The sequence below is a fragment of the Camelus dromedarius genome, chromosome 14 (genome assembly GCF_036321535.1).
Source record: "Camelus dromedarius isolate mCamDro1 chromosome 14, mCamDro1.pat, whole genome shotgun sequence".
NCBI lineage: Eukaryota > Metazoa > Chordata > Mammalia > Artiodactyla > Camelidae > Camelus > Camelus dromedarius.
In genome coordinates this window covers 63187163-63206947 of record NC_087449.1, presented here as the reverse complement: position 1 = coordinate 63206947, position 19785 = coordinate 63187163, and the positions used below count along the sequence as shown (strand labels likewise).

Genomic DNA, 19785 nt, shown 5'->3' with positions numbered 1-19785 from the left:
GAGCACCTACTATGAGCTGGGCAAGTGCTGAGTTTGCACCCTCCTAAGCCTTGCAGACTACAGTGGGGGACAGACAATAAACAAGCCAACAGGCAAATTGACAGGGCAATACCTTCAGGGACTGATAAGTGCTATGAAGAACATGAAATAGGATGGTACAACTATCCTGGAAAACAGTTGGGCAATTTCTTAAAAAGTTAAGTGTACACATGCTATGGCCCAGCCATTTCATTCTTTGATATCTACCAAAGTAGGTATTCAAGAATTATCCCCTGGATGAATGAATGAATGAATCTAGTCTGCATGTCAGTTTCTCTTTGTTTGTTTTCAATTGTGGTTTAAAAAAAAATACGTAATGTAAAATTTACCATCCTGTTTTTAAGCATACAGTTCAGTAATGTTAAGTACATTCATACTGTACTGCCATGTCATTTTCTTTGTTGAAGGTGCAAAGATAAAACTTGGCTAAAACAACAACAAGAAAGGGAAAAAACAATCAAGCAAACAAACAAAAAACAAGCAAAAAAAAAAAAAACACTTGGCTGAGACAGACAGGATTGGCGAGGGACATGAAAAAATTTAACCTTGACTTCCAGAAGTGCACTTACTAAAAATATGAACATAAAGCCTTGTGGAATATGCTTTGTAGGGGTCCATCTGTCCTTCCATAGTTGGGATGGGACCTGGCAGGGACGCTGGCTCCTTTGGGAACAGTTTCCATTTCCTTTGTTCCTGTGGGCTCCCTCCCCACCCCTACTGGGTCTGTCTCTCCCCATGCCTCTGGTCCAGACAAATGCAGTGTCACTCACTATGTGAGCTGCAGGGACATTCCACAAGACCCAGCCTTGTGCTTCATCCGGCTCCAATCTGTCTTCTCTTTGCCTCGTTCCATCCTTTGCATCTCAGCCCGAGCTTTATTTTCCTGTGACATGGGCAGTGAAGCTGATTGGCTGAATGTCATGGGCCTGGAGCCAGACCTCCCCGGTCTCTAGCTCCGTTTCATACCAACTAGTGATGTGTCTTTGGCCAAGCTTCTTAACTGCTCTTGACCTCAGTCATCTTACTGTAAATCAGGGTAAGAATAGCACCTACACAGTGGGGGTTGTTGTGAACATTTATTATGAGCGCTTTTCACACTGTCTGCCACAAAGTAAGTGCTTAATAAATATCAGCTCTAATCCTAGGAGTTGTTTGTTTTGCATTTTCTCCTTACAAGGTGATCATGGTTTTATCACACACCTACAGGCTTGGATTAAACACTCAGGCTCTGGGGTGGACGGAGAACATTTCTTCCAAAGAAATAATATAATAATAATGTTATCTACCAGTTAATGAGGAGTTACTCTTTTCTAGGTACTCTGACGGTAACAATAATTACTAATAATTAATAACAAAATAGTAGCCAATCCTGATTTAATGCTTACTGTCTGCCAGGCTATGTTCTGAATGGTCTTCATGTGTCAACAAATCCTAACAACCCTTTGAGGAAGATACTATTATTATCCTCATTTTACAGATGAGAAAACTGAAGCACAGAGAGGCAAAGTGACTCGCTCAAGTTCAACCAGTAAGTGGACAAAGCCAGGACTCAAACTCTTGTTGCTCTGGTCTAGCTAGTCCCCTGTGCTGTGAATCCCAATCACACCAAAGGTAGCGTCCATTCATCTGGTCTCTACAGCTTACTGCCTCTCAGTTACTCCCACACTCTTGTGCTGCTCAGCCCCCAGAGCTGGAGGGCTGTGTCTCCAAAAGGGGCATTAAATTAGGCCACTGGACCCTGAAGCTTTGCAAAAGTCCCCGTACCCATCTAAATCAATCCTTTCTTCATATCTGGAGAGAGTATGTGTCTTGTTAAGATCTCAGGACCCACACGGGCAGTTTTGCAGGTTTCCACATGGTTTCTTCCCTCCAGGAAATAAGAGTAAGCACTCAGACGGACCTGCGGGGACCCTTACCCCAGGTGACTCTAAATGAAGGCCAGCCTCCAAATGAAAGTGTTCTCCGGTTATGGGTGAAGGATGAGGTGGGGAGGAGGATGGAGGTGTTCTTTGGAAGTGGTCAACAGTCTTTAAGAGAGATGCAGGTGGGACGGCCCTTTCTTTCCTCTGTTTCTTCCATTCAGTGTCTTGATGGAATCTTTCTTCCCAAGTCTTCTTCCTTCTGGAGACAGGTATGACTATAGGTTTTTCTGCTGGTCTTCCAGCTGGATTTTTCTGAAGCTTTAAGTGTGTTAACTCAAGAAGGCTCCAACCACTGGTCCCTTCTGTATTGATAATAATGCTCTTATGTGTACTGCCTGTTCACTTAGTGCCAGGCACTTGTTCTGGGCACTTGACCTTGACAAAGACTCTTACCTTTAACCAAACTCGGAGCCCGCTTCTTGACTAGGCCTTAACCGGCGGGGGGTGGGGGTGCCTTCTGCATTCATCCTGTCCCTGCTGGGCCTTCAAAGCTTGGTTTTCACAAGAATCCTGCTAAGTCAGTTTAGTGAGAATCTCCTGACCCCCCATATCTGATCAAGTTCCCCATCCCCCACTGATTTCTGTCTCTGGCCCACCTTTACCAAGAATCCCCCTTCCCTTGCTGGCCCCTCTTGGTAATTTTCCACTCACTGACCCTTCCCTCTGCTGCCTCCCTATAAATCCCCACTCCTCCTGTTGCATACGGTGTTGAGCTTAATCTCCCTTCTCTACTGTGGTACCTCTGTCCCCACAGTCTTGAATAACATCTTCCTTACCATTTTAGCAAGTGTCGGAATAATTTTTTTCTTCAAACACGTCAATTTATCCTCACAAGGATCCTACGAGGTAGGTAACTGTCTCCACTTTCACTCGGGAAGGAGGGACGAGAGAGGGTGCGCTCAGGGTTGAGACACCAGCCGTCGTTGCCACATCTGCATTTTGCACCTGTATTTTCCCCCAAGTTCTCCTGACTGCAAGTGGTCCCCTCAGCCCACCGGCTGGGATTTTAACTCGGCAAGATATTGAGTCCCCTTGCGAGACAACTCTGGCTATTCTCCAAAGGCCCCCGTTAACTACCTAGGCACTGGCGGAAACTGGCAGGCGGGCGGAAGGAGCGAGCAGCACGACGCCGTCTCCTAGCAACTGGACAAGTCACGTGACCCGACTCACGTGTCCCCCCAGGCCAGCTGGGGTTGGAGCGCCTGCAGCGCTTGGGGCGGGGCCGGGCAAGTTTGTTTCCCGAGTTCGGAGACCAAGACCCCCAGCGGTTGTCGCGCAGGTGCCCTCCGGCTTGGTCGGGATGGAGCTGCCCGCCGTGAACCTGAAGGTGGCGACGGGCGGGGCGGGGCGGGGCGGGGCGGGGGTGGCCACGCCATAGGTTGGCGGGCGCGGGGAGGATCTCCCGGAGTGTATTGGGCGTTTGCTCTTTTAGAGAAGGATTTTAGAGGCGAAAGGACGTAGAGTTTGGGGAAAGAGGGGCGGTAGGGAGAAAGAGAATGTACAGACCCCAGGTGAGAAAGAGGTGGGCAGACAGACCATAGCAGGGAGAGGGATCCAGAAGGCTAGCAGAGAATACCGAGAGGGAACTGGAGGAGGTAGGGAAGGGAAGGGGCCGCCTCTTCCCGGAGTCGGACCGGTCCAGCTGGGAGCACCCGGCCCCCGAGGATCGCTTTGGCCTGCAGGCCCAGAATTCCCCTGGAGAAAGAGGAAGGCGCAGGGGTGGGCTGGGGCAGGGCACCGACAGCTCGAGGAGGGCCTCAGAGGCAGGACACCTTCCCTCCGCCGAGAGAGGGGCTAAACCTTTCACCTGCCTCCTTTGTTTGGCAAATCGAGTTAAAATCAGGTGTTCCCAGACAAGTGGTTTTTCAAAGGTTGCAAATCCAACGTCCTTATTTCATAAGAAACGCAGACACCAACAGAAGTTACTTAAAAGCTGAAAACCCCAACTTTGTGCACTTAGGAAAACACTGGGGCTTTCTGGGGTGTCTTCATTTCCTGAGCCCTGTCCTCAGCTCTCAGGATGCCAGCGGCTGTTCTTCTTTTTTGTCTCCGCCCACCTGCCCCCCTCTTGCTGTGCTTTTGGCTGTGTTTGCCTCTGAGAGGCTGAAGCCTTTAGCTTTGGTCAGGAAGGTGTGAACCTTGGACCAAACCTGCCATTTTGGGTCTCAGTGCAGCCTCGTTTGAGACTGTATAAAAAGGAATGCCCTTTTACTCATGAGTGACCAAGCATTTAGGACCCGTGGTGTCTGGTATTAAAGGAATAAAAGAGATAGATGACTGCAGAACAACACACCATCCATATTTGGATGATTGACCTAATCTGTGCTATGACTTCACATGGGCAGATTTCCTTTGAGAGTTTCCTTAATACTTGCTTCAGCATACCTCCCCAAAGCTTCCAATCAACAGGTTGGGGGAGAGATGTCTGGGACGAGGGAGTCGGCTTGGGTTGAAGGTTTAGCTGGGAAGAAATTTACATGAGGGCAACTGAGGTTTCTTGGTGTCAGTTCTCACTCTGTTCCAGGCAATGTGGGGTTAATACCAACACCTTTTCTCTGATTAGAGATTTGCCTGAAATAATTGACAAGAAAGAATCAGATAAGGGACAGAGCTGCAAGAATTGAGAGGGGAGAGAACCCTCATTCTTGGAGCATCTGTGGTATGCCGGGTTACTTACTTAATCACAACAGCCTTCTGAGACTTTTACAGATGAGCAAACTTCGGCTTAGATCAGGTAAGTAACTCGCTAAGGTCCCAAAGAGATTAAGTGACAGAGTCAGGATTGGAACCCATCGGAGTCAGACTTCAAAGCCGTGTCCTTTCCTGGCCACCAGTTTAGTTAGGGCTGACTTCTGCCTTGACAGTTTATGTCCACTGAGGGTGCTTAGTCTGTCTGGGGCTTTTTCTGAGCAACTTAATGGGCTTGGCAGGCTGATCGTGGCCACAGGCATGAGCTGTGCTGGCTTTTGGTGCCCAGAATGAAATGACTGGTCCTTTCCTTGACTTGAAAAATCAGGCCCCGGGTCTCTAAGTGTCTTAGCTGCTACCAGTCAGAGACAAGGAAGTGGTGGGAAGTCCTGAGTGGCTAGGGTTGCGAGGTCACACACAGGACACCCAGTCGAATTTAAATTTCAGATCAACAATGAATACTTTTTTTAGTATAAGTATATCCCAGGCAATTTTGGGGGCATCCTAGCAAATTATTCATTATCTGAAATTAAAAATTAATTGGTGTTCTTTATTTTTGTTGTTGAATCTGGCCATCCTGTGGAGGGAAGTGATCCTTGCTCCCAGGCATCTAAGTGGGATGTTCTGAGATCAGAGACCCTTGGGAGCTGGGAGAATGCACCCTGCCCTACCCTCTCCTTCATTTCATACATTCCTTGGGCATTGGCTGAATGGCTGTCCAGCTCAGCCAGGGTGGGCAATGGTGCCAGGTGTGCAGAAACAGCTGCCCCAGGCCCTCTGCACAAACGGCAGTCCCTCACCCAGCCCCATCTTCGAGGCAAGTCCTGAGCTGGAGGAATGACATTGTGGCAAGCTCAGAAAGCACCAGGCCTGGGTTCATGAGGTCATGTGAGAAAGGGCCCTTGAGAGGAGGGTGTAGGGAGTAGTAAGGCATTAGGGTTAGGTTAGGAAGCTGACTTCATGATGGTGGTAATGAGGATGCCACGTATCGGGGCCTGACTGCCTGGTAGGTACTGTGTCAAATGTTTCACACACCCCTCAACCTCCCTGTAGCCCCACATCACCCCCAGGAAGCATAATTGTCCGTACTTTACAGAAGAGCAAGCAACACTTCTGAGAGCTCAGGTGAGCAGCCCGAGTTCACAGAGCTCTTAACGCATGGAGCCGGGATCTGGCCCACATCCTTGGCTCCAGTGCCCACACGGTTGACCACTGCCTAACTCTGCCTCCCTTCTCTGGCAGCCCCGACTGCTGGCCCCTAGCCTCAGCCCTCGGGGATCTCGCTGCCTCATGCACAGGCCACCAAGTGTTTGCGCAGGACCAGTAAAAATATATTCCATATGTTGATCTGTATAGTGACCTCAGGTCTGTCCACCACCTGTCTGGGAAGCCCCACACCCACCCTCATGGGCCTTCTAGTGGCAAAGGAAGAGTCTAAGTCCTGGGCCACATGACCCCTCAGCTTCCCCTTAGCCTTCCCTTCTCTGGGTTAAACCTCCCCATTTTCATCCACCCTTCCCCTGCTCTTCCAGACGCTGACACTGTAGCACAGTGGATAGAGCACAAGCTTTGGGGCCAGACAGACCTCCATTCAAGCCAGGCTTTACTACTTATTAGCTGTGTGACCTGGAGCAAGTTTCTTAACCTCTCTGAGTATCAGTTTCCTCACTGTAAAAAGAGTATAAAAGTAGGCCCTACCTTTTAGGGTGATAGGAGGATCCAGTGGTCCAGGAGGTGGTATAGCATTACATTTTTATTAGCATCAAAACTCAGACCAGATAGACCAGTTCTGAGATTTGCATCTGGGCTCTCTTACTTACAGTGGTTACAGTTTGGCTCAATTTCTTCATGAGTAAAACTGGGTTAAAATTCTAGCCTATACAGCTGCAAGGAGGACATGGGCCAAGTGTTCAGGGCAGTTAGACACATGGCAGGCAGGTCCTCATCAGTCGCTGGGGTTGCTGTGGTTCACGCTGTTATAGGACGCCTACACTAAATACATAGGCGCTCATGGTTATTAAGTGAATACATCCAGTGACCGTCAGATCCCTGTCCCTCTGCGGTTGAGGCCCCTCAGGGGACACAGGCTTGATAGGTGTTGCCTCCATTTCCCAGAGGGGCAACCTGGGGCTCAGACACAAAGGGACAGGGCCCCTGGACCAGAACCCAGGCCTCCTGCCTCCAATCCAGGATCCTACAAACCCCTACTGCCTTGGCCCGTTGGCCCTCCCTCTGCTCCGTCTTCTGACACGGGGGACACTGGCTGGGAAAGGGCAGGGCAGCCCCCCTGGGCCAAGCACTATGTGAAGAGTCCAGGAGCTGGTCTGTCTCTCCTCTCACCCAGCCGAGAAAGGCCAGGCGCCCAGACACGTTCTCAGATGTCAGCCACTCCCTCCTGCATTCTCAAGGCAGTACCTGCGAATCCCAAGTGTCCCCTTGATTACCCGAAACCTCCCCCGCAGCCAACGGACATGTTCATGCTGAGTCACTGTTCTCTCTGAGGGTTGTCCGGAAGGGCAGGGCCAGCCAGTTTGGGTCGGTTTCTTGGAGCTTTCTGGCATATCAGACCCCTGTGGGCCCAGGCGGGTGCGGCCCGGGCGGGTATGCCCCGCCCCTTACAAAGATGGGGAAACTGGGGCAGAAGAGGCTGAGTCTTCAGGGATTTCTTTTCCTAGGGCTGAATAGAAGTGATCAAGTGGTGGTACATATCCTAAATATTTATAAAACAAAAGGGATGTTGCACCAAGTGCTGTATGTCTGCTGAGGTTCTGCAGGATTTCCAGGCTATACTCTTCTTTCCAAAAGAGGGCCTGGCTTTGGACCTTAGGCAGGTGCTCACTCCGTACTACAGGCTTTTCAGGCTCCAGGAAAAATCTCTATCCCACAAGCTACACAGAGCGATTTCCCCACAGGCTTCCCTGCGGGTCTCTGCCCCACTGTGTGTCAGCCTTTCATCTGACAGCAGGAAGCAGGGCACCACAGGCCAAGAAGCACCGATTTATTAAAGACCTGCTGTGTGCACCGTCTAGAGGTAGGAACCGGAGCGCCTGGAAGTGAAGACTGTTGCTGAAACAGAAGTCAAAGGCAGAAAGGATTCGGTGTTGATCTTCGGGAGGAGGTCAACAGGGGTGATGTGAGCTGTCACCCCTGTGGCTCCTTCCTCCGTGTCTTGTCTTAGAAGCCTGATACCAGCAGCACCATAGCTGGCCACACGTCTTGGCCTCTGGCAGGTCCCTTCCCCTCTGCGGGCAGGGTTTCCTGTTGACAGAGGGGAGGGACAGTATTTTGCTCTTGAGATAAAGATTCAGAATTCTTCCCCACACCTCAGGCCCAGCCCTGCCAAACCCCGTCCCCAGCTTCCTGTCCCTCCACACTCCTCTTCCCCTCCCGCCGCACTGGCTTCTTTTCGGTTTCCAGAATGTTCCATGCTCGCCTTTGCCACAGAGCTTCTGCAGGTGCTGTCCCTTCTATCTGCAGTGCTCTTCTTTCCCCTCTGCCCCTGGTTAACCCCCTTTAATCGTGGCTGAAATGTCACTCCGTGAGATAAGCCGCCCAAGCACCCCTGTCCCCAGCCCTTCCTGATGCAGAATGAGGCTCTTTTTCCTTTGCTGCGACTTCCTTCACAATGGGCTGTCACTGGACTCCACACTCCTAAGGTGATTATCTGGTTAGCAGGTGTCCCTGCACTAGGTGTCAGTTCTGGGAGGGAGGCCCGGCGCTGCCTCTGCTCTGCTCACCACTGAACCCCCAGGGTGGAGGCCAAGCAAAGGCCAAGGATGCCGGCTTACGCTGTGAATGTTTAAGAAACTTAGCACCATTTGATCACTTCCCTTCAGCCCCTGGGGAAAGAAACCCATGAAGACTAATCCTGCTCTGCCTCAGTTTCACCATCTTTGTAAGGGGGAGGGCACGCCCACCCAGGCCCCGGGGCAGGTGACACCGGGCTACACTGGGTTTGAGTCCTGTCTCTGCTGTGACCTTGGGCAAGTTACTTGCCTCTGAGCCTCGGTTTTCTCAACTGTAAAACGGGAAATATTACCTCTGAGGATGGTAAGGATAAAAGGCGCTCATCCGCCTGACACGTGGGAAGTGCTCAGTAATGAACGAGGGTGGATTCCTTCCAGAGTGAGCCTTCTGTGATGTAGACCCAGCTTTTTCCAGTCTTGAGACCTCTGTGAAGTCAGGTGCATCAGTCCTTACAGAATTATTTTCCTAGTCCTCTGTAGCCAGAGGAGGAATTCTCTGGGGGCCGTGGACCAAACTCGAGTGGACTTGGTTCACTCCATTGAACACTGGGGGTGATGGGAGTACTCCTGCCGTCTTCCCCGGATGTCACCTACCTCCGCATGTGGAAGATGTCCACGTCTGCCCCGAGCCCAAATAGCTCCTCTCGGACAAAGGGCTCCCTGTGAGGGGTGCTGGGTCTGGAGTCAGACTTACAATTTAATTGGAGTGTTGCCACTTGCCATCGGTAGAAAGTCCATCCACTTAATTTACCTCTGAGCCTAGTTTTCTCGTCTGTAAAATAGGAATGATATTGTATCTGTTCCAGAGGCAGTTGGGAGGCTCAGAGAATGTCAGTGAGGTGTTTGGCCCAGGGCCTGGCACACAGTAGGTGTGCAATAAGTGCTTTCCTTCCTCAGCCAGAGTTCCTTGTTGGGAACCCTCTCCTTCCCTTGCATCAGACCAGGGACCTGCCGTGTCCACCTCTCTGAGCCCGGCATGCCGCCCCTGCCCCAGGCTCTTGGCATCTCCCACCCAGCTTGACCCCTCAGTGTCTTTATTTTTAATTTTAATTTTTATTTAATTAAATTAATTCATTTCTTTATTTTTAAGTTTTTTTTGAGGGGGAGGTAATTCAGTTTATTTATTTATTTATTATTTTCAGTGGTGGTACTGGGGATTGTACCCAGGACCTCCTGCAGGCTAAGCATGCACTCTACCACTGAGCTGTCCCCTCCCCCCTCAGGGTCTTGAGTAAACTCTCCTAAGTTGCCCCATGGACCGCCAGACCCCACTGAAGCTCCTGACTTGGGGCTCCTGGTCTCCCGGAGTCTCAGCGCCAACCCCCACCTCAGCCTTGGCCCTCCCCCTTCTCAGGCCTCTGGGTCCTGTCTCCCTGCCTCTGCTCCCAGGTGTCCACTCTGGAACTCCCCGCTCCGCCTCCCCTCTGCCCAGCTGGTCCCTGCGTGGCCTCTAGCACCAGTTCCAATAAAGGGGGCTATTATTTTAAGGACCTATCAGTCAATTAAAAAGGATGGAATCGTGCAAAAAAGTAGAAAAAAGCCAGAGGGAGTTCTTTTTTTTTTTCTTAACATCATATATTACCTCCTTTCAAAAAAGCCTCCAGTGTGCTTGGGATGAAATTTATGCTCCTTGCCAAGGCCCTCAAGGCCCACCTCTCCCCATTGGTCTCCTGCCACTGGGCTGCTCTCCTGCTCCTTGGGTGTACTCGGCATCCCCTCTGCCCTACACAGCATCCCAGCTCCAGGGTCCTAATAAATGAGCCTCATTTGAGCTCCCTCCTGCCACCCCGGCCGTTTCCCATCACAGCCTTCTCTGATTCCAGAGCAGATTCCCAGGTTCCCCAAAGGAGCCTCCAACCTTGGAAGCAGGAGAGGTATGAGTGTCCGCTGCCCGGAGTGGGGAGGGGGTGGCGTGGCAGCATCCCCTGGCCTGGCCTGTACCCTTCCTCCTCCTCCTCTCGCCGGCCACTCACTGTTGATGTTTCTTTTCAACAGACCTTAGTGATGCCCTCCTAGGTGCTAGGCAGGGGCTTCCAGTGTTTTCTGGCTCCAGAAGCTTTCTTGCCTGCCCCCCCTACCACCATGGTGGTCACGTTCACAGATCTATTCTCCACCTCACCCCCTCTTTTTTTGTGCCACAGGCGATCCTCCTGGTTCACTGGCTGCTGACAACCTGGTAAGTGACTCTAACTCTGTGAGTGGCCAGTCCAGCCAGGTTCTGGGTCCACATGTCTCCTGGGTCTGCATCCAGGTGTCTCCCAGGCCTTGTCCACATGTCTTCTGGCCTGTTCCAAGACTAAATAGCACCTTTGTTGAGAGCATCAGCAGCAAACTCCCTGCATCCCAAGGATGGAGGGGCAGGCAGTACCTAGAGGCCTTTGCCATCACTGCCCCTAGGAGCTTCGTGCCCTCATCCTCAGGGAGGCCACGACCCAGGGCAGTGCCAACAGCTCAGACCCTCCTCCAGACACTGCCTGATCCTTTTGGGGCTTGGCACCCCTCTGGTTCCTCCCTAAGGTGTCTGCCTCTGGGAGGTCTGTGGTGCTGGAGCCCTGTGTTGGGTTCCTGGTGCTGGGATGGTGGACGTCAGGTAGAGCTCTGTATGTCCATGACCTTGGGTGAATCACTTAAGCTCCCTGGGTCATTTTCTCACCTATAAAGTGAGAATATTACTGACCCTGTCACTTATCTTGTAAGGTCATTGGAAGGTGAGAGCAGGAATTCTGAAGCTGTAGTAACTACTAACATACATCGGCCGTGTCCAGGTGCCAGCCGCCGGGCTGGGCGCCTTCTGGGAGTTAGCTCAGCAGCTCAGCAAGTAGACACACGGTGGACCCAAGACACGGGGTGAGATCGCTTGCTTAGAGGTGGACCCTCACTCTTACATCACACCCTCTACCCAGAGACAGCAGACTCAGGACTCAGACTGGCCCTGGTAGGTCCCAGCTCTACTATGTTCCAGCCAGGTCACCTTGGCCAAGTGACTCCATTTCTTGGGAGGTCTTGATTTCCATCTGTGAAATGGGTACAAGGATGGCCCATCCCTCAGGAGCTGTGAGGGAGGAGCCCAGGAGTGCTCTAGTCACCAGACAGTGCCTGGGCCTGCACAAGGGAGGCCCGAGGGTCACAGGCTGAATTTTCATCATTACCATCTGTTTCATCTGTTGAGCTTCCGGGGAGATTTCTCTGCCAAAGCAGATTGGAGCCCATTGAGCTCACATGTGCATTTTGCAGACATGGAAGGACAGTGCACATGTCAACAGGCGTGAATAATGGGAACAGTGATAATCGTGGTTAATGACCTTGGGGAGCAGGGCCAAAATACAGATTTCTCCATCGCACTCCCCACAATTCTGAGTTGGTGAGTCTGGGCTGGAGTCACAGCACCTGCTTTTTCAAAGCCAAAAAATGAGATTACTTATTCCATGTCAGTCTAGTTGTGCTCTACACTCCACTACTTTGCACGTTTTCTGTGTGGAACGCTTCAGGGACTGAAAATTCATGAAGCACCCCACTGCATGCTGGGGCCTTCTAGGCCAAGTGAATGTGGTAGGTAAGAGCATGGGCTCTTAAGCCAGACTCCCTGGGTTTAAACCCCAGCTCTGCCACTCAGCAGCTGTGTGACCTTGGGCAAGTTACTTGACCTCTCTGTGCCTCAGTTGCCTCATCTGAAAAATGAGGATAATAACAGTGCCTCCTTCCTAGAGTTGTTAACACAAATACACATAAGTGAGTTAATTTAAAGCACTTAAAACTGTGCCAGATACTAGTAAAGACTCTGGGTTAACTATTATTTTCTTTGAGTTAACGAACAAATAAGTAAACAGTTCGTTAGTAGCAACACCCTACAAAATAAAAGAGGACAGGTGTTGTGTTAGAAAGTGGTGAGGTGGTACTTAAAATTGGGCAATCAGGGAAGAAGCCTTGGAGTTAACATTTGAACTGAAGCTAAAATGACGAAAACGGACGGCGTGTTCAGGATAGAGAAACAGTAAGGCAGTGATGGGAGGTGTAGGGTCCCCAGATCCCACAAGGCCCCTTAGGGATGTGGTGAAGAGTCTGTATCTTACTCCAGCTTTATTTCAAGAAAACTGTAGAAGGACTTTTAGCAGAGGCGTGACATCACCTGTTTACCTCACTGGTTGCTATTTATGGATTGGCCAGAAGGGGGCAGGAGTGTCAGGAGACCAGGCAGGAGAGGCTATGGTGATAAATACCATAGGAGAGGGTGGTGGTTTAGACCTGGAGGGACCTGGCCAGATTCGGGATTTGGAATCCGTTTTGGAGGCGGAGACAATGAAATTTGCTGACATTTCTGGTACACAGTGGGGGAGGGGACAGACAGGTGTCCTGTGGTTGCAGACTGTGGCCTCTGCTCATAAGGGCCCTGAGACCTGGGAGCCTTAGGAAGGTGACCTATGGGAGCGGTGGGCACCTGTGGGGCGGCCACCTCCTGACTTGACTCAGATGCCTCCTCCCGCAGGGGCTGCATCGTGTTCTCAGGCCCCTACGCCTGGGCCAACTTTACCATCCTGGCCTTGGGCGTGTGGGCCGTTGCGCAGCGGGACTCCGTGGACGCCATAAGTATGGTGAGCTCAGGAGGCAGCGGGTGAGCCGGCTTCAGGGCGATCATGGGCCCTGCTCCGTCTTCCCCTTCACCTTTCCAGTCTTCTCTCCCTTCTTTCCCCATTTTCCATTTCTCGAGCCTCATAAATAAGCCTGCCCAGCTACCAGCCCACGTGTCTTCACCAGCCTAGCCTGTCTGCTTGCCTGTCTGCGAAAGCCCGGAGTCTGCTCATCGTCCCCCACCCCCCGAGAGGCCTGGGGCGGGCTCCCTCCAGTTCCCTAGACTGGAGGACAGCGGGCATGTGCCAATAAGCCACCTCTACGGCCCTCTTAATAGGGAGGGATGTGGCTGGAAGGCCTGTGAAGAGGGAACCCCACCACTTTGTGAGGTCAGAGTGGACACAGAGTGCCTGAAGTGTCCCACAGGGAGCTTCCGACACTCGCTCAGATCCAGGGGGTGGTGAGCGCCAGCACCAGCCTCTCAGGGTGACTGAGAAGGGGTTTCCTTGGTGGTGGAGATGGAACCAGTGTATTCCAAGGGACCTTCCATCTTGGAGGTTCTGGACCCAAGTCTTGTGCCTGATCGTGGCATCAGAGATGAGAGGCGATGTGGAAAGGGGGTGCTCTATCGGAGTCGACAGGCTGGGTCCAGACAGGGCCCCACATCCCTGCTCCTGACCCCGCAGTTCCCAGTCAGGCCTCTTACCCACCTGCTGGCTTGGCCTGTTTTCCAGCAACCACTAAGGACACAGCAGGGCACCAATGGAACTTCCGGTCTGATATGTCTCGTTGGGGAGGGATGGTGTGACAGGGCGTCAGTGTGCTCATAAACCCTGATGACCTGTGGTCACCCCTGGGTCCTGCGCCCCACCTGTCTTGCAGTTTCTGGGTGGCTTGGTGGTCACCGTCTTCCTGGACGTCATTCACATCAGCATCTTCTACCCGAGAGCGGGCCTCTCGGACACGGTCCGCTTCAGTGCTGGCATGGCCATCCTCAGCCTGCTCCTCAAGCCGTTCTCCTGCTGCCTCGTCTACCACATGTACCGGGAGCGCGGGGGTGAGCTCCTGCTCCACACCGGTGAGGCCGCCGCCTCCGGCCAGCTCCCCACCTCTCCTCTGTCTCCGCCTTGCCTGTCCCAGTGAGCCGACCCTGCCCACCCCCACCCCAAGACAAGGACTCAGGGTGCAGGGAGGGGCTTGGTGTGGGCTCTGGGTGCCAGGCTAGAGGGTGTGTGAGATTTTGGTCTCTGCTGTGGGAGCCCAGGGATCCCCTCACTGTCCCCACATGATATGACCCTTCCCTGGTTTCATGCCATGGGCAGCGTTGGGGATTTGGCCAGGATCCCATCTCAGCACAAGCATGGGTACAGCTGGGGGTGTGATCCAGTTCCCCAGGCTGCTCAGGGCCATCTGCAGCCTGAGGCTCATGGGCACCTGAAAGGCCAGCTTCCCCTCCCAGCTCATGCCGGCCCCATCCCTGGAGCCCCCTCTCCTGCCACATGGGGTCTGGGTGGCCGGGGGAGAGATGGAGCTGGCCTGCGCTGTGGGAGCCTCAGCTGAAGACAACATTGAACTGCAGATGCTGTCCCTGAGCCCAGCCGCCCTGCCCCCGCCATGCCCTCTCTGACACACGCTCTCATTTCCTTTCTCTCTCAGGGAAGTGGGGAGAGGCCCAGAGTGGTCCATTACCTGCTGGGGGCGCAGCTGGGCCACAGGCAGCAGTGGCCTGGGGCCGCCCACCCTTGCACCGCTCAGCATTGCTCAGACCTGCCCCAGGGGGAGGGGAAGTCAGGGATGTTTCTCCATTGGGCAGATGAGGAAACTGAGGCCCAGAGCCCTTGGGGCTTGTTCAGAATCTCAGGACAGACTGAGTGAGGATGGGAGTGAGGAGTGTGGCAGTTAGGGCCCTCCAGCCCACCTTGCACCTTCTGGGCCCTGCAGCCATGCTGGCTCTGGGGCCTTGTAGACACGGTATCCATCCTGTCTGGGAGAGGAGCTGGAGGGGAGCCCGCGGGCCCAGGACTGGGTATCCCTCGGCCAGATTCCTGAGCACATGCTGCTCGGGGAAGCACTGAAGCATAGTGGCTAAGAGCCCTGTCTTTGGGTCATGCTGCCTAGGTTTAAATCATAGTGTCCTCAGCTTCAGGCTCTGTAATCTCAGCCAAGTCCATTCATCTCTTTGACCCTCAGTTTCCTCATCTGTAAAGTGGGGACAATAAAACACCTGCTCTGCAGGGTTACGAGAGGATTGAATAAACAATATGTGATAAAGGCTTAGTGCCTGGGACTGCTGCCACTGTCACTGTCCTGGGGCTGGGATGCCCAGCTCTGGCCTTTCTGGTTGGGGGTAGGGGAATCTTGGTTTGGCCTCAGTGGCATGTCCTAGATCCTTTCTCTTTATTTTGTCTTTTCTTTCACCTCCCCCGCCCCCTAGGTTTCCTTGGACCGTCACAGGATCGCAGCGCCTACCAGACGATTGCCTCTCCAGAGGTGCCTGCTGACCCGGAGAGCAGGGGTTCCATTCCCCAAGGATACTGAAGCCAGCCCTGCCATGCCTGGTCCCAGCCCAGGGGCCAGTCTGACAAACTGCGGGGGAGGCCCAGGCTGCATCACCTTCCTTGAGCCTTGGACATCATCCTAGGGGTGCTCCTGACCTAACCTGCCATCCTAGGGGTGCTCTCGGAACTAACATGGGAGGTGTCCTCTGGATCCCCATCTCAGGGGTTGCCTGAATCAAGTGCCCTGAGAGGTCAGCAGCCCCCGTGCACACCCGTCCCAAACTCCCTGAGGCCTCTCCTCCCTTCCAGGTGTCCCACTGGTCCCAGGCTGGGAATTGTGGCTGCTTTTGTCACCTCCACCCTTGGCTGCTCTGTACAGACCCCAGGCCAAGCCATGCCTGAGCCTGGCAGGGTCAGACCTTCTCTAAGGGCCAGTGATGCCCACCCCCAACCCCAGGCCTCTCCCGAAGTTGGCCAAGCCCTCCTGCAGGAGCTCTGAGAGCTTCAGGTCATGCTCAGCCCCGGGAGTAGTCCTGCATGGGGTGAGGACCCCTGGCTTCTCACTGCCTGGCCACTTGGTGCCTGGGGACCCCGAGGCTGGAGACAGGAGGTGTCTGCAGCCCCAGAGACCCACCACAGCCTCCAGCTGCCCTACTCAGAGCCATGGCATTAAAGTTTGGGGAATTCTGTAGCTGAGTGTGTTTTGAGGCACGTTTAATCTCCCTTCAGGGCTGGGGCCTGGACTTGCCATTCCTGGGACGATTTCTCCTGCGAATCCCCAGGGCTTAGGTGCCCGTTCTGTTGTGGCAGGAGGAAACGGGCTCATGAGGAGCTGGACCTGCCCTGTGCCCCACTCTGGCCTAGGCAAGGCCCCAGCAGGGAGCACACTGTTCAGTTGCAAAGCAGCGTCCATTTCTCCGAATTCAGATGACGCAGGTGTTGGTTTGAATCCTGCTCTGCTACTGACTGGCTGTGTGCCCTTGCGCATCTTAACCTGTCTGACCTCCGTGTCTCCTGGAGAAGGGCTACTGCCTGCCTGGAGAGTGAAGATGCTGATGACACGTATAGCGCCTGGCCCTCGGGAGTCCTCCCTAAATGACAGCAAAGTTGTCGTTAGGGCTGCTCCTTGAGCCTGTGTTGAGGTTGGGTCAGTAGGAGCAGGGTGGCCTCTTCCTGGCAGACCCTGGGTCTTGGCCTCGGAGCTGACTGGGATTGACACCTGTCCAGAAGTTCCAAGGGTCCCATGGCCAGGGATCTACCCAACTCCCACTGGGATGGGTGTTGACCACCGGACCCCAGGTGCCTGCGCTTTCCCAGGCCATCCTGCCTTGACTCCAGCACAGGCCCTGCCGTTCTTCTGTATCCGTCCATCCAGAGAGGCTGAGTCCCTGCCACGTGCTGGGCAAGGCCCTGGGACTACAGGGACTACACTACCTGGGTGAACCCAGGTGCCTGCTCTCAGGGCACAGATATTAAGAGTCCTCTGTCACGAGGCAGGAGCCCTGATAGGAGGCACATGGGCCTCTGGGGAAGGGACTCATGCTCTGGGGCCAAAGGATGCTGAGTGGCTGCAGCTGTGGAAAACTGGAACCAGCCTCACTGTCAAACGGGGGCAGACAAATAAGCTTTGATCCGTTCATTCTGAGGAGCACTGTTCAGCAGTTCAAATGAATAAACCAGATCTATGTCTACCAATATTGGTCCCCCTTCCACTCACCCACCCAACGTTGGTTGCAGAATGGCATGGGATATATGAGAGCGCTGGTGTGAATGTAGAAACCTGTCAGCAAGACCACACGTTGATCGTGGGTGTATATGCGGAAAGATATAAAAGCATCGTCGAGGAGGACCAAGTCAAGTTCACGATTGTGGCCCTGGATGGGGGAGAGGTGCAGCCGGAGGGAAATGAGACTGAAATTCAAGTCCCAGTACTCTTGTTTATACCTGTTCCTGGCATGTGGGAGGCTCGCAGTGTGTGTGCTCTTGTATCTGTGTCCTGAACGCGGCAGATTTCCAAAGGAATGAAAAGGTGGGGTTGAGGGGACAGATAATAGAGCCTGTGCCAAGGGAGAAGTTAGTATATTCAGAGACCCCAGTTCCTCATAGTCTCAAACTCCAAGTTGACTGGATCTTTGGGAAGGGGACAGAGGATGGCTCTTGTCTTAGGTGGGGCCCCAGGAGCAGACCCTGAAATGAAGCGTGTGACTTAGTCCAAAGCAGAGGAGGTGGGCTTTCTTGGTCATCAGCCAAAGCTACTCGGGGCGGGGTGGAGGGGTGGCGGGTAACAGTGACTTAAGCTTCCAGGCTCCTCTGGCTCCCTGACCATGCAGGCAAGGTGGCCCCAGGAGCCCAAGGGTCCTGCAAGGAGAGGTCATCGGAGGCACATAGAAACAGTGAGGCACACAGAAGAAGTGGCTGCCCCTTTCCACACAGCAGGCCTCATGAGGGAGAGCTTCTTACATTCATTTAACAAGCAGTTGCGAGCCAGTGGGAGCCGGGCAGTGTTCTAGATGCTGGGGAGACCCCAGCTGGGGGGAAAGCCCCCAGCACCTAGGGGATTCCATCTTGCTGGAGAGATTTTAGGCAGCTTGGAAGAAGGCCTGAGCAGGAGTGAGCCTGCCCAGTGTGTTTGGGGGGTGCAGTCAGGAGGCTAGAGTGGCTGGAACTGAGGACAGGAAGAAGGAATGAGGTCAGGGAGGCAGCCGGGCCAGATGGCGCAGGGTCAGAAGGTCATTTAAAGGACTTTGACTTTTGCTGAGTGAGATAGGGGCCGCTGGAAGGCTTTGGGCAGAGTAGGACATGGTCTGCTTTATGTTCTAGAAGGACAGCGTTGGACCAAGAGGTGGCGCTGGGGATGGTGAGCAGTGGTCAGGTCGAGCAGAGCACCAGGCACTGGTTGTCAACCCCGGGGAGTCCTCTAGGCACTTCTGCCCATGGAGTCTTTTGGTATTGGAGGCACCAAGGAAAACACAAGGCACTCAAGCACTGATGGGAAGAGCTGGACTCAGGCCAAGAAGAGACAGCAAGACCATCTTCAGTACTGGTGCCGGTCCCCGGGGCCAGGGGGTGTCTCCTGGCAGCTGACAGGCAGTTTGCTTAGGCTCCGCCCTCTCACGTCACAGTGGAAGGACCCCGTCCCCTCCCCGAAGAGTACAGAAATAGCAGCGGGGCTGGCCAGGTGCCACCTTTCAACTGAAAAAAAACACAACCTAAAAGTTGAGAATTATGTTTCATTTGGCAGATTTTCTGAATCTGCCAAACTTAAAGCCCGGGAGACAGCCTCTCAGATAGCTCTGAGGGACTGCCCTGGAGAGGCCAGGAAGGAGCCAGGATATATAAGAGTTTTTGCAACAAAGACCAGGTAGTTGGTACATCAATAAGCTTCCTATTAAATAAAGAAAAGACATCTCAGGTTAAGAGATTTAGCGCTTTTCTATATATGGGAAGATGCAAGAGTCTGGGCTCATTGAAACCATTCCTTTGATCTGCACCTTAGCTCTCTAGGGCCAGCGTCCTGCAGTCTCCCATCCTGAGTCCCCTCAGGGGGCACGCTGGGGTGACTGCACTGGCTGACTGCTTGATGGCGGGCATCCTGTTTCCATCCTGAGTTCCCTCAGGGCTCACTGTCCAGGCCGCTGCAAAATGATGGCTGCAACCGCCTTTGTTTGCTGATATGGCAGCCATATTTTTCCTTTACGCATATGACACACATGCTTAAGCAGAACAAAAGAGCATCTGCTGGGCCTGAAACAGGGAAGGATCTTCCCACTCAGGGTGACAAGCTCTGTGAGGGTGCGTGGACTCTTCATCTCCTGGTGAGGGGGTATCCCGGGCCTGAGGCCCGCTGTTACACAGCCAAGCAGCGTGCAAAGACCACGTGCAAATTACCTCGCCCAACAGGGCCGCTCTTGGATCTGTCTTGGAGGCAGAGCAGCAGGCTTCATTCACGGACTGGATACAGAAGAAAAAGAGGAGACCGTGATTGCAAGGTTTGGGGCTTGAGCAGCTGGAGGTTGGAGCTGCCACTCACCAGGAGGAGGCAGGGAGGCCAGGCTCAGAGCAAGGCTAGGAGCTCAGTCTCTAACGAGCCACACTTGAGGTAATGGGGCTCTCCAGCCAGACATCCTCACCACTGTGTTATTTTTATTTTATTATTTGTTTATTTATTTTTAGGTGTTTTTGTTTGTTTGTTTGTGGGTTTTTTTGTTTGGCTTTGTTTGGTTTTTTATTGTGTTCTTTTTAAAAGGACAGTTTCTAGCAGGGAGGATACAGCTCAGTGGCAGAGTGCATGCTTAGCATGCAAGAGGTCCTGGGTTTAATCCCCAG

The 19785-nt window shown here is 53.2% G+C and overlaps 1 protein-coding gene across 7 annotated transcripts; it reads left to right on the top strand.

Moving 5' to 3' along the window:
* The first annotated feature begins 3145 nt into the window (after positions 1–3145).
* AGTRAP (angiotensin II receptor associated protein) lies at positions 3146–17154 on the top strand. 7 transcript variants are annotated; one of them, XM_031464070.2, is made up of 5 exons: positions 3146–3288; positions 10537–10571; positions 12879–12984; positions 13844–14018; positions 15396–17154. In XM_031464070.2, exons 1-5 carry the CDS (start codon positions 3262–3264, stop codon positions 15497–15499), a joined length of 447 nt encoding a protein of 148 aa, XP_031319930.1. In that variant the 5' UTR covers positions 3146–3261; the 3' UTR covers positions 15500–17154. The 7 variants fall into 7 exon arrangements, with proteins under 7 accessions (XP_031319930.1, XP_031319929.1, XP_064350123.1 ...); XM_031464069.2 differs by having other exon boundaries at positions 13844–14039; XM_064494053.1 differs by having other exon boundaries at positions 12879–13004.
* The last annotated feature ends 2631 nt before the right edge of the window (positions 17155–19785 follow it).